This window comes from Zonotrichia albicollis, chromosome 7 (assembly GCF_047830755.1).
Source record: "Zonotrichia albicollis isolate bZonAlb1 chromosome 7, bZonAlb1.hap1, whole genome shotgun sequence".
Classification (NCBI taxonomy): domain Eukaryota; kingdom Metazoa; phylum Chordata; class Aves; order Passeriformes; family Passerellidae; genus Zonotrichia; species Zonotrichia albicollis.
Genome location: NC_133825.1, coordinates 35,433,286 through 35,447,281, shown reverse-complemented (window position 1 = coordinate 35,447,281; position 13,996 = coordinate 35,433,286). Strand labels below are relative to the sequence as shown.

At 39.9% G+C, this 13,996-nt stretch overlaps 1 protein-coding gene across 1 annotated transcript in view; it reads left to right on the top strand.

Moving 5' to 3' along the window:
* Positions 1 to 4: 4 nt before the first annotated feature.
* Positions 5 to 13,996, top strand: part of BTAF1 (B-TFIID TATA-box binding protein associated factor 1) — a 41,938-nt gene continuing 27,946 nt past the window's right edge. The window contains exons 1-4 of the mRNA XM_005481204.4: positions 5 to 309; positions 9,291 to 9,414; positions 10,466 to 10,580; positions 12,930 to 13,076. Coding sequence (XP_005481261.2) covers positions 296 to 309; positions 9,291 to 9,414; positions 10,466 to 10,580; positions 12,930 to 13,076 — 400 coding nt within the window. The 5' untranslated portion in view covers positions 5 to 295. The remainder of the gene's footprint in view (positions 310 to 9,290; positions 9,415 to 10,465; positions 10,581 to 12,929; positions 13,077 to 13,996) is intronic.

Here is a 13,996-nt window from a genome sequence, read left to right as displayed (position 1 = left end):
CATATAAAACCAGGCATTGGGCTTCGCCCCGGTGATGGGGGAATCGAGGCTTTAACCCGCGCTCCGAGGGTCCTTCGCCGCTGCCGCCCACGCCGCCGCCGCCCCGCCCGGGGGAGCGACACTCCGACCGCCGCCGGCCTCTGCCGCGCTCAGCCGCTGCCCGCGGATCGCCGGCGGGGCCGAGGCCGGGTGCGGCGCCCCAGGCCCGAGCGAGGCCCAGCGCCCTCCGCCGGGGCAGCACCCCAGCCCCCCCGTCCCGCCTCCCGCCGTCAGCCCGGCCCGGCTCCGGGCGGCCATGGCCGTCTCCAGGTCGGTGGGAGCTGGGAAGAATGGGGGAAGTAGGGCCGACAGCGGCGACCCGGCACTCCCGGCTCTCCGTGTGGCCTCGTGCGGGGGGGGGTGGAGAGGTGCCCGCGTTCCGTCTCCTTTGGCTTCGGGAGCCCGCCGAGACCTCGCCAAGGCCGCCCCGCCGGTGTCTGGGGATGGCTCTGTGCTCTGGAGCCTGGGTTTGTATCCTGGCCTGCCATGACTCTCGTGCCCCCTCCTCCCTCGGCCCGCAGGGGCTCTGCCTGGGGCGTCTCGGGCTTCCTCCTGAATTCGACACCTTCGTTTTGTTGGCCAGTCTTTCCTAGGGTGGCTAAACTGCTAGGGAGTAGGAAATTAGCATATTGAATCCCAAAAACTGGCAAGGAACTGTTTTTGCGTTTCAGAGCCCTCAGTTGTAAAGTAACCAAAATAAAACAGGCTTTCATGGAGAAAAGTGATCCGTGGATTCTGGCTCTGCCTCAAAATGTTGGGCAGTATCTGCTTGCACACATGTGCTCTGGGGTGTGCCAGCGTTTAAAGCATTCACAGATACAGAGGTGTGTCTTAACAGCGCTGTGTTGTAAAAAATGCTGAGCACAAATTCCTGGGGTTGTTTTTCTTTTTTTTTTTCCTTTCTTTTTTTTTTTTGTGTGTGTGTGTGAAACGGGCGGGTTAAGCTTCCGAACAGGATAATTGAAAGGAAACTATAAATCCAAATTAAGCTTGTGATAGATTAGCTCCAAGTCACGTGTTAGAGTATCTGTACTTCCAAAGTGCTATCACAAAAGTAAATTCTGTTTCAGTAGCTCTGTGTGAATAAGTTTGTGATTCTATGTAGCAAGGTAAAGGTGTGCACATTTATAATGGAAACCCATTCTTCATCAAAAATAATGGCAGCAATGCACCTTTTAGGGACTTCTAGTAGCAGGTGTTTTATTTTAAGCTTTGTAGTTTCTACAAAGTATCCCTTTGTTTTATTCTACTCTTATTTTTTTATCAACTTGTTATATGTTTGTTGTGGCTTTTTCTCATCCCCCAAATCTGTCCATAAGAACGTGGAAGTAGTGAGGATTGCTGTAACAAGATTACCGTGTACATTAAAATAAGTCATCGTGTAGAGGAGTTGTCTAATTACATTAGGCCTGGTCAGTCTGCTTAACCAACTTTGCTAATGTACATGTGATATGGGGGCTAACAGGAATATCAAGATTGAGCTTTTCACTGTGTGCTGAGGCTGTGGCTGCTCTAAAGGCTGCTTTCCATTTCAGTTACCAAGGCTGCTTTAGTGGAAAGCAGCAGTACAGAGATTTACTTAACACCTTTTGGGAACTGAAAGTAAAACTAGATGTGGCTCGTTCTAAGATTCAGTGTGAAGCATTGAAAGTTGGTGTGTTACTATTGTTCTGTATTGCTTCAGATGATAGTTGTAGTATCCAAATGTTGCACAACTGAGCACAAGGTACTGAGCGTCAGTAGAGGTGCTGTAATACTGGTGAGTCGGTTCAGAGTCGTTTCAGCTTCACGTGTAACTTAGGTAAAAGAATACATGTTTCACAGTGCTGTAACATCTTGGCTATTCCTGGTGAGCACCAATGTTTATATAATTGAAAGAAGTGATAATGTGTAAATTTTGTCTGTCTCTCTCCCTTTGAAGTTAGACAGCAGCTCCTGATAAGTTGAGTTTCCTTTCTGCTGCTGGACCATAGGAACACCGATACAGTGTCAGTGCTGCTTTTGTAAATAAAGATACTTTTCTTCACCTTTTACTTCAGAACATTGAACTTCAAAGGTCCTTGCCTTTCAGACATATTACAAATAATTGTTTGTGCACTTGTAATAAACCACATATCTATTTTTTGTTCAGTTTAGTTGGTCCATCATCTGTTCTAATTCCACTTTTCCTCTAGGTAGTTACAGTTACTTTTTTTTATGGACTACTGTAATATTTCATTGTTGAATGCCTCTGTACTTATACAAGTTTGGAGAGTGAGGAAGAGCTTGACTAAATCTTTTTGAAAAGCCCACAGACCTTGTGGACTGCATACCAAGCATTACTATTAACAATCATTTCATTAGGGGTAGTTCTATATTGGAGCAGCTATTTTAAAAATATCTTTTTTTGGAAGTGAGAGTTGGAGAAGTTTTACATTCTTAAACCAATAAATTATCAGGTGGTTGTTTTCCCAGAAAGTTTAGTTTTTGCTTTTTTGTCAATTGAAAACCTTTCTCAAAACTCTAATCTGTTGAGGGAGATCCAAAAAAAACCATAGTGAATGCTTTGAAATACCTTCATATTAGATTGAGAAATTGCAGCTTTGCTATTAGTAAGGTTATCTTAAAAGTGATTGTAACTAATTGTAACCTATTGACAAAAAAGTCTGGTATTTAATTCTTCATTTTATGTTACATGGATTGAAGACCTCCTTCTATAAAACATTTGTGTTGATGCTCTAGAAAACAGACATAAAGTGAAACAGTAGATCCCTCATCCCAGAAGACGTTGCAGAATCTTTGCACTGTACATGTTCATCTCTTTGGTAGTTTGTGCTGGAGAGACTGATGAACACCATCCTCCAGAAGCAGGGATAGGTGGGTGGGAAGGTTGGTATTCCTTCTGTGAATGTGTCATTTGGTAGGCCTTAGCTTCTGTCACTTAACATTATCTTACAGATGAAGTGGTATAATGTTTGCATAGCTAATAAAAAAAATCCCAATGTTTTTAATAGTGGAACTGAGAAAGAAAAAAGGAAGTGAAAGGTTGTGGTTTAGCTTCATTCCTACAAAGTGCATGATCCAAGTGCACAATTGCAGTGGCTCACCAGTGATCTTTTGAGATACTTCAGAAGGGAAAGTAATACTTCTAAGAGGATGACAACTCATAGATTACTCAGGATGGTAGATTTTCAGTAGGTAATAAAATGGTGATAGTCCTTCAGTATCTAATAAAACTTTTTTCCAGTTTCTTAATGTGTTCAAAGGCGCCTCATGTTATTCTAGCACTAAGGTGTTAATGCCTTTCTCCTGTTTTGAGTGCCTTTGCAGTATGAGGGAGAACCAATGTACTTTTAAAATGTAACAAAATTAGGAGTCTGGTAAGGCACATTAAGAGTAAACAATTTTATTTTAGTTGGTGTATCCTTTAAGTTCTCCCTGAAATACCTTGAAGTCAACCTCTTCAGGGTATATTCAAGACAGTTCCTTACAGAAATATTGAGAGCATTATTTGCTGCTCTTGCAATCCATTCTTGATTTGATCTGTGTAAGATTAATACTGTTTTCTAGAGTTTTCAGTGGTTTTGTTTACTTGAATTTGTGTATGACTTGTAATATGTAGATTAGGAACCTAGTTTTTATTTTGAAACAAATAATGTCGAAAGACTGTGAGAGTAAAGCTCTTGTGAACTAAGCAGGCCCCACGTATTGCTCTCAGCTTTTGAGGTGTGGGGCTGTGACTTCCCAAGAACAAGTGGCTGCACTGGCTGGCACCATTACTGTTGGAACATTTCAAATTGAATACTGCATCCAAAATCTCTTATGTGCACTGCATACCTTTTAGAAATTTTTTTGAGGTTGTCACAGACTTTCTCTGTGAAGAATTCAGCTTTTAGCTTCTGTGGAAGCTATTACTTCATGGCTGCTCTTGCATAAAAAGCAGGAGTTAACCTGAGCAAGTATGTGTTCATTGCTGCTTAAAGGCCTGTGCCCAAAGCACTGGAATAGATGTTCTAGAACCAATGTGCTTATGGGAGTTCAGACTCAAACGGGGGAAAAAATAATGTAACTCTTCCCTTGTTGGTGGAGATTAACTTGAGGACCAGAACAGTGGACTGCCTTCTGTGATGCTCTTTGTGGGAGGGCTGATGCAGCCATGGGAAGGGGGAAGCAGAGCTGGCATGTGCCCTGCTGCCCAAATGAGACAGAGCTCAGTTTCTCACACACACTTTTCTAATGGACTGAAAATTGAAAGTCAGGATTGTGTGCTGATAAGAACGCCAACCTGCTCCAGCAGATGGAATTTGAATAGTCACTGAGGTGTTCACTTTGTAACTTACTGATACACATCTTGTGTTAGTCTGTCCTGACAGCTGCTTCAACTTGCAATTCTCTCTCCCAGGTTTTGTAATGTAATTGGTCCCATTTTGGAGTGCATTGTTAGTTGCAGATACATATGTAATAGTTAACAAGTAAAACTTGTACAGCATGAAGTTGTAGGTCATTCATGAAATACATAGTCCATATGGAATCAATTATACTAATTTTAGCATTTGGTTGGATTCCATATGCAGTGTATGGTACTGTGACCTGGTGTGGTCTTGGAGCTGTTGTTTCATTCCAGATGTTACTTCAGCTGCTGTGTAGGAAACAGGATTTCTTCATTGTCCACAGTCCCACCTTCATAGCTGTTTGCACACCTAGGAGAAGTAAAATCCCAATCCATTCTTTGTGTATCATTGCACTTCTGGGTCTTGTTCTGAATTCTGTTGAGTGGTTTTTTTTCCTCTTACTGGCTGATTCTATATTTGAAAGTTGCTTATTTGATTACTTAACTGTTCATGTGAGCGAGTGTTAAGAGCTGACCAAGCTGGGATTTGACCAAATGATGAAGTGACAGCAGAGGGCTGTCAGGTCAACAAGAAAAGTCAGACTCCCCATTAGAACTTAGGTTGAATTTCACCCTTGTCAAGTCTAAAGTTTAATTTAGGGATGTTTTTCAAGGTGTCCGGGCTATTTCTGTATTAAGAAAGAGTGCCTGGGAGGAAGTTTTCTGCATGTTGGAAATATCAACTCCTAAGAGGATTCCCTTGCCTTCTGATAAGTGCTAGCTAGCAGCTTTTCACAGAGCTCTAGGCAGAGCTTGACATTACTGTTCCAGGGACTATGCCACTGAGGGTTTTTTGTAGTCACACAATTTTCATGGCTTGGAGGATATGCAGAGGTAGTTGCAAGGTGTTCATACCAGATGTCCTTTGCTATTAGAGGTTACTCTCAGGACAGTTTAACATGCTGGGGCACAGAGACGTAAAAGTCCAAACAGATTGTTTCATGGGCAGCAGTGATCAAGTCACTGTTCCTTTTAAGCCTCCACTCACTGAAAGCAACGAATGGAAAGTTTCATAATCTGAAGTCCTGTGGGCACCCAGTCCAGCCAGAACACTTACACTGAGACAGTTGGGATCTTTATACAATGCAGCTGCAGGTATGTTCTTTAGCAAGCATTTTGAAGAGACTGTAGCTTACACCTGTATCCTGACATTAATTATGCAGCTGCTAGCTTTGTAGTGCCTCTGGAGCTGAAGGGCTCTCAAATCCATGCCATCCTGTTTCCTCAGGAGTGCCATAAAGTTCACTTTAAATAGTATGGCAACTGCCCCTTCAAATGGAGATCAGCCCCCTATTTGGGGCAGCAGCAAAGATCTGCAGATCAGCATGAGGAACAGAACATGTCATTCATTGCAGCATTTGCCTCCTTTGCCTGGCTGAGGGTCATGTCTAGCCTGCTTCAATGCTGAGTGTGCAAAACTGGTGACCAGAAGATGGAATCACTGTGGTACCTGGGGAGTGCCCCCACCTAGGTGTGGTGGCTTTCTGGGGGTGAAGCATCTCAGATGATAGTGGATGCTTCTTCTGAGGCACCTGCATTGATGTCTGTTTCTAATGGGCCCAGTGTAAAAGGTGTTTCTTAGAAGAAAAAATTGAGTGGAGTGCTGATCATAAGAACCTTGAGTTGTTGCTCTCAGTTATGTCTTGCTGATACACTTCAACAGAGACTAGAAAAATCTTGAATTTCTGAAGTGACAGGAAGAAATTATCTCTTTGAGCCAGGTAGTGCTTTGTGCTAGCTCGCACAGCACGAGTTCATATCAAAGGTGTGTATGGTTGCTGTCCCGTTGATGAGAAGTAGTTAACATGGTATTGGAGGATGACAGAAGGATATGAACCATTGTTTAAGAATTAAAAGTGAAGAACTTGATATTTTTAAGTTCTGATTGCAGCAGAAGTAGTTTTAGAGATATCTTTAATTTTTAGCATGCATTGGTATTTACATTTTCATAATAATTTAAAATTATTTTTCATAATAATTTAAAAACATTTTTTGTTTTAATATTTTTTCCCCAAAGTATTCCTTGTATTTCTGATGTTTGTTTTTGTCTTCCATAGGCTTAGAACAATTTTTTGATGGAGTTGACAGATTTAATAAAATAATTAAAAACCTTATCTGAATTGTAGAGCATCTCACTCTAGCACACTGCTTCACACTTCTGGGAATGATGTGAGACACGTGGTGCCCTGCTTACAGCACTGTCTAGCATCAGAAGCAGAGAACCACGTGCCACTAGAAAACTTGGTTCTCTTTGTCTTTAGTAACTTGTTCAGAGGCTGCTAGTTTGTTCTGAAAATGAAAACCTTGTCAGAACTTACGAAACTTCCTTTTTAAACTGCAGGTACTCAAAACTAAGTAGTTAGCAATTTTTAGTGGGTTTTTTTCCATTCTTAATGAAACTCAGACTGAAAGCTTTAATTTGAAAAATAAACCAACTAGCACTGCTGATCACAGACAACTTTTTCAGTGCTCCCCTTCCAACTCTTGCAGAATTCAGGCTCTGCCATACTCTGCTGCAGCAACACCAACACTCAATTTGAAAATCTTAATAGCTCTAAAATATCAGTTTGGGAGTTTTGCATCCTTCTGCGGGAGGAAAAGAGAATGATTAGTGTGACCAGCACTACTGTTAGTCAGATGTTGGCTGTGTTTGCTAATCTTGTTTCCATGTATTTTGCTGCAGTTGAAAGCTGAAACCTTCCTGTAGTGATGTCAGAGAAGTGAAAGATTTTTTTTGTTTGGTTTGCGTTTGTGTGTAAGTTAAGCAGATTACAGTTTAAAATAACAAATTCCAAACCAAGCACACTGTGGGTTAAGGAAAACTCCAAGAAAACAAGCTGTATTTTGCAGGTAACACAGCTTCAGAAAGTTGTGGGTTTTAGGAGTGGAGATGTAGTGTTGTAACTACGTCTGGAATTCAGGTTGAGTTTTTGAGGGTAGGCTGACTTAGTGGTTTCCTCCTGTTTTGACTCATGAAGAGTTCTAGCTGGGGAAGTGGTCACAGTTACACATGGTGCTTGGTTTTGAGATAAAAAAAGATAATTTGATAATTAAAGGAGCGTGTGGTACTACATGGCAAACCTGAGTATGGAACACCAAAGTTTCACAGAGAGCAGAAGAATGAAAGGGGTGAGAACAGGTAAGTTAGAGCAAACAGTGGTTCTCAAAGCCACTGTGTTTTGTATTGAAAAATAGTGACTGCTGCAAATCAGGTTGGGTTATTACTGCCAAAAGTACAGGAGAAAAAATACTGACAGCTAATGAGGTACCTGCTATGTTTCTCATGACTAGTCCACTATCAGAGATTCAGAAGTTTTGAATCTATAAAGCTTTTTTCTCCTTGATTGTATGATCACACAAAATTGCTGGTTTTATATATCTAGGGTTTAATTTTTGGGACTTTAAAACAACTTTCTAACTAGTGAATCATAGCAATTGAAACTTTAGTTTTAATCTACAAAGATTGAAAAAAGCTCACCTATTTTAGTAGTAGGAAGATAATTATTTCTGGGATGGCAGATAGCAGAATTGTCTAAAAAGTTATAATTATTTTAAATCTAATGAATACTTAATCTAATACCTCCAGTTATGAGAGTATTTGGGTTTTGGTATTACCTTGGCCCTGCACTGCAATTCCGATTGTATTGTGAACACATTAAGATAAACTCAGGATTAAGTGCAGTTTAAGCATGCCAAAGAACATACAAAATCCAGTGATGTTGGAAAGAGGTTTTGGTGTTTTTTTTTCTTTTTATATTTTTTGATCTAATGTCAAAGGCAATTTACATGAAATGTAATTAGTAGCAACAGACTAACAGGGACAAGGCATTTATTTCCTGTGTGTGCTCAAACCAAGGGTGTGTGGTTATGAAGACAGGTTGTCCAGGATACCTGTATCTTTATTATGCCAGGCTGTTCTAGGTGAGCTTTACTGCTGTGCAAGGTCTGGTTTTGTATTGTTGCAGTTCTTGGAGGAGTACTTTTGTGGAAAGCTGGAACAAACTATTTTAATTGCACTGTGTGAACAGGTTCTAGATTGATACTCAGTAATAACCTCATACTGCCCAATAACTAAAGCATAAACTTGGCACTCATTAGAGAGCTCTGATCAACCACTGATAGTAAGGGAATAATGAGTACTTGAAACTCCAGTCATGGATTTGAGTATCTAGATTGTTACGTGAATATATACATAAAGACAGACTTTATTTCTCATTCAGTAACTAAACAAGGAAGAAATGAATTGTTCTACAAATAGATGATTGGAGTCTTTCACTAAATACAGAGTTACTGTGGAAACAGATCTGCTGGTTAAATCCCTGTATTTTGAGGGAAGAGCAGAAGCATCAGATGACTTGCAAGCTGTAAACACAAGAGGTTTGGTTTTGTGTATTCCAGGTAATTAGGGGGAAAAGATGTGAAAAGTAAAAATTTGTCATCCTGGAGAGGCAGAGTTTGGTGTTGCAGATAACAGGCTGTGTTGTCAATAGAAGTGATAATGTGCAATAGGAGCAGCTGAGCCCTCTGCTTTTTCTATCAAAAAGAATTTGATGATCACTCACAACATATTTGTTTCAAGATTGAAAATGTTCTATCACAGAACAAAGACAGGAGCAATTAATTTTTTTCTTGTGACTGAAGATTTCTTAAACTAGCCTTTCTTACTGTTACTTTTTTTGTTGCCAAATTAAATATGCTTTTAAAACAGCTATGCTTAGTGTTAGAAAAATAGTACATTATTCACTCTGCCAACTGACAGTCTTCAGACAGACATATCTTCTCTTTGAGTTACATAAACTGCAAAATGTGGGGGAATATTAATAGAAATGGACAACTGAGCTATGAATAGCATAACTTTTCGGTTTTTGTCAATCACATTTAGGCTCGATCGTCTCTTTATTTTACTGGACACTGGTACAACACCTGTAACAAGAAAAGCAGCTGCACAGCAACTTGGGGAAGTAGTGAAACTGCATCCTCATGAACTGAATAATCTCTTATCTAAAGTAAGCATATGTTTTTCCCTAGTACTTGAATGGTGAGAATCAAACTAGTTTAAAGGGATGTGCTTCTGTGGGAAGAAGAAAATACATTGTGGTCTTGGGTTTTTCAAAAGTAAGAGAATGAAGAAAATTGGGGCTGCTTCTGTTTAAGGTACTGTTCTGTCAGCTTCTGAAATGATTATGTGAGGTTTCGCTTAGTATTCATATTCGCTTAGTATTGATATTCAGCATTTGCTGTAAGTTCAGAGCTTGTTCTATAAAGAGAAGCTCTGCTGCTTTACAAAGATTTTTTTTCACTTGCCTTTAAAGGTTATTACTTGTGTGATAAAACATTAAAAAAGAGGCTGCACGTCTTTAAAAGGGCTGGAAATTGGGAAGAGTTTTCCATTAGCTTGAGACTTCAATCTGACCAAGTCTAGTAAAACCACCAAAAATAGTCCATCTCTGACAGGTGGGGATGGCTCAGTGACCTCAGTTCTGTTCTTACGGAACAGGTGCTGTTGCCACAATTGATGCTATCAACAGAGTGGCCAAGGAATCACGAATATCAAACTGCTTTCAGAGAAAGAAATAGTTTTTCCAGATGTGTGACATAGTGATGAATTAGTTTAGAAGACCATATATTGCTTCAAGTGACCCATGTTGTATCTCTTCTTGGGTTAAATTACTTCAGGGTTTTAAGGTCTGTTAATCAATTTTGAACACTTCCTTATAGAAAAAGACAGCAACAAACCAACCAACCCAAAAAATAAAAACATGTCTCAAGCCTTGTTCAGTACCTGGAGGAAATAAAGTTTCAGTTTAACTGATTGGACTAAATATATCTTATAAAGTCTTAAGGTCTGACTCTGGCAAGTGTTCTGCTAAGCAGTGAGCAATATAGAGAAGGCTGGTGGCATTTCTTGGTTTGTTTTTTTGTCCTTTATATTTTTGTTCTGAATGTTTTATTAAGTCATAGCATTGAAGTAATTGTGTTTTAATAGAACATAACAAATGATGGATTGTTTTGGAAGTACATTTTGAGCAAATACTTGTTATTAATCTCTCCTTCAAGGTGTTAGTGTATTTAAGAAGCACGAATTGGGATACTCGTATTGCGGCTGGCCAGGCTGTCGAAGCAATAGTGAAAAATGTACCTGAGTGGAATCCGACTCCAAGATCAAAACAAGGTGCTCCTTAAACTCATTGTGTATAACTCATTGTTTGTCTTATGCAAACCATCTGTGATATGAGACTTTTCAAGGCAGCTGTGTCATTTGGTTTTTTATGAGCGTAAACTTTTATTTGCACATAAGTTGTTTGGAGCAGGGTGCTAATAATGCCAAGGTCAGGGGTTCAGTCTCTGTTTGGGCCACTCACTTACGAGCTGCACTCAATGATCCTTGTGGGTCCCTTCCAACTCAGACTATTCTATGATTCTGCGAAGTAGGACTGTAAGTAAACCTCTTTGACTTTAGATGTTCCTGACCTTTATTTCTTTCAGAATTCCTGTTCTTGTCCTTTGTACTCTCATAAAGCTTTTATAAAGAAAAGGAGTAACTAGTAAAATGGTAATATGTTTAACCAATCAACTTTGTCATGATAGTTAGCAGAAACTCTTTTCTTCTCTGTTCCCTTAATCTGAGCACCTTTCTGAGGAAGGTGAGATGGCAGTTTGCTCAAGACTGTTCTGTTTCTTTTCATCTGAAATCATCGTGTTAGGGATGTTAGTTTCCTTAATTGTTGAATTATGGACTAAGTGATTTTGTTCAAATCCGTTGGTACTGTCTGTGTTCACAGCTTTGTGGTGCAGATTCCAGAAATTCACCGACTTGTTTAAAAACAGACACACACACACCCTAAAACAGTATCAATGAAACTCACATCTGTTTGAGGTGATCTCATATTTGTTTCACTTGGTGCCTCCCAGTTCTGTTGGCTTTGAATTTGACAAGCAAGTTCTGCGTTTTCCTTGTCCATTGTCTTTATTTTTGTAAACCATCATATTTGCTCTCCTCCAGCAACTGCTCTTCATATTGAAGGTTTGCATTCTCTTCAATCTTTCTTCACAAGCTGCTTTGTCTTTTAGATAACTTTTTTCCTCTGTGCTTTCTCTTACTTGTGTCCTTCATGAGATGCACAGAACTCCACACAGTCTACCTACATCTCTAGAGTACTGAAATTTACACATAGTGACAAAATGATGTGCTTTGTCCTGCCATCAGTGTCCTTCCTGGCGAGACCCAGGACTTTGTTGTCTGCCCTGGCTTTCACTGCTCAGTAAACAGATGAGTACAGAAAGCTGTCAGAAATGCCTCCAAGATTGTTATTGAATGCTGTGTTGTGTAGGCATGGTTTAGGTTATTCATTTTACACCTTGTGTACTTATTTGCCCATTAGTCTGTTCTGAGAGTCTTCCTTGGATTCCTTAGTGCCATTGTGACTTTAGGCTACCCAAAAGAGTTTGGTGTCACCTGTGTGCTTGGAGAAGAGTGCATTAGTGAATGTCTTTTCCATCAGTGAAAGGATTGGTGCCCCAGAGGACTCCAGAACTAATTTTTACCTTTCAGTTTGTAAAAGGATGTTCTCCCCAGCTCTGTGCTAACTTGGTTCTTTTGATTTATTCTTTCACATGAATCCTTGCCAAAAGCTTTTAAATATATTATGTTCACTGGATGCCCTCTATCCACTTGTGGCAGCTCTTTAAGGACATTGATAATCAGGTTATTAAAAGGTGGTTTTTTCCAGAGCAATTCTCTTTCCCAGTGAATAATATTTATCCATATGCTTAATCAATTGGTTATAGAATCATAGAATAGTTTGAATTGGAAAAAACCTTAAAGATCATCTAGTTTCAACCTCTTCTACCACAGGTGGGGATTTTGCTATTGTCTGCTCTGTCTTACCAAGGAGAGAAGTTCATTTCACTTGTCTAGTTCAGGGATTACTTCTGGCCTGCCTTTTGTACATGGAAGTTGGGTAACCTGTTAGTCTTAGAGTACAGCACCCTTTTAAATGCATTGTCCAGTTCTGGCACCTCTGCCTATCAGATTAATGAAATTGCAAAGATTGTGTGTTTAAGAAAAAGGTACTGTTTGAGAAGCGCTCACAGCTAGGCATCAGCAGCCCTTTCTCCCACACCTGTTTAGGCACTCTCTAGCTTCCCAGCTTTGGATGCTTGGCTGGTAGGGACACACAGCAGTGTTGGTGTGTTTGTGATACTGTTTGTGAGCTGTGTGCAGTTCAAAACTGTAAGCTGTCCCTGTGTGTGCAGAGAAGGCCTGTAGGTCATTGTCCAAGATTTTTAAAAGCTAAATTTATCAAGGGAAAAACATTTTTTTTTTTTCTCTTCAGGTACATTTAGTGACCTATTTCAGTCTGTCTTTGTGAAAATGTAGCCTTTATACTTTGAATTAAAATGCTGTATGTCTGCTGATTCTTTGGAGGAGAGATATCTTGTTTTTCCTTTATCTTCTGCCAGAATTTTGAACAAAAATTTCATCATGTTGTCCTTAATATTATTTTTATTTCCTACCTAGAACCAGGCTCGGAAAGTCCCAATGAAGATTCACCTTCCACAGACCGGTTGCGCTTTGACAGATTTGATATCTGTCGCTTGTTGAAACATGGTGCATCTCTTCTTGGATCTGCTGGGGCAGAGTTTGAAGTCCAAGATGATAAATCAGGTATCTAGATTTTACTTGCAGACAAGAAAACTTAGTGATTTGAAAAAGTTTGTTGTGGCAGCATTATGACTCTAGCCACTCATGGATTCTCAGAATGTCAGGAAATAATGGCAGAACCTATTCCCCAATGTGTGGTTTGCATTTTCTTCCTCAAGTAACACAGTTTTTTAGGAGGGATGTATTGTTTGTTTAGGTTTTTGCCATAGCAGTATTACTGTGTATACAGTAATACTGTGGGGAAGAAGGGGTGGAAACCTGAAAAAGCATCAGAGATTTCTGTAGACATTTTTAGAAGGGGCAGGCACTTCACTGCTTGTTCTTTACCTGAACAGTGTTCCCACATACAAAAGTAGGATGTGGCTTATTTAAAAGCTTGAAGGTTTCAAGTATAGAAAGACTGCATGAAAAATACTGTGATAAGACTGACAAAGTTGGAAGATCAAATACCAGTGCCTGTGTGATGTTTTTTTGTTTCAAGTGACTTGTCTAACATTTTTCTGTAATTTTTTTAGCCGAGAGTTGGTTTGTCAGTGTAATGGCACTGAATTATTTTAATCTAAGCTATTTTTTGCTATTACTGTACTTCCCTGTTCTTAGTTCTGGGCCATCTACCAGTTTCTGCACCAAATTAAGTGATGCTTTTGATAAGAATCTGACTGTGTAGCCCTGATTCCTTTGTTCCCTGTGTGTGATGGGTTCTGTGCAGGGTACTCAGAAGATCAGTAGCTCAGCAAGAAGCAGAGCATGTGGCTGCTGAAACTTGAGCAGTGTCCTGTCTCTTCAGGCAGGTTGCTAATTTATTGCTTGCCATCTTTTAAGCTAGATTAATAAAGTGGTGTACGAGTTCCACCTTGTCTAATGAAACCCAACACTTCAGTTCATAGAAGCCTGATATTTATTCCAATGTCACATGATTTCAT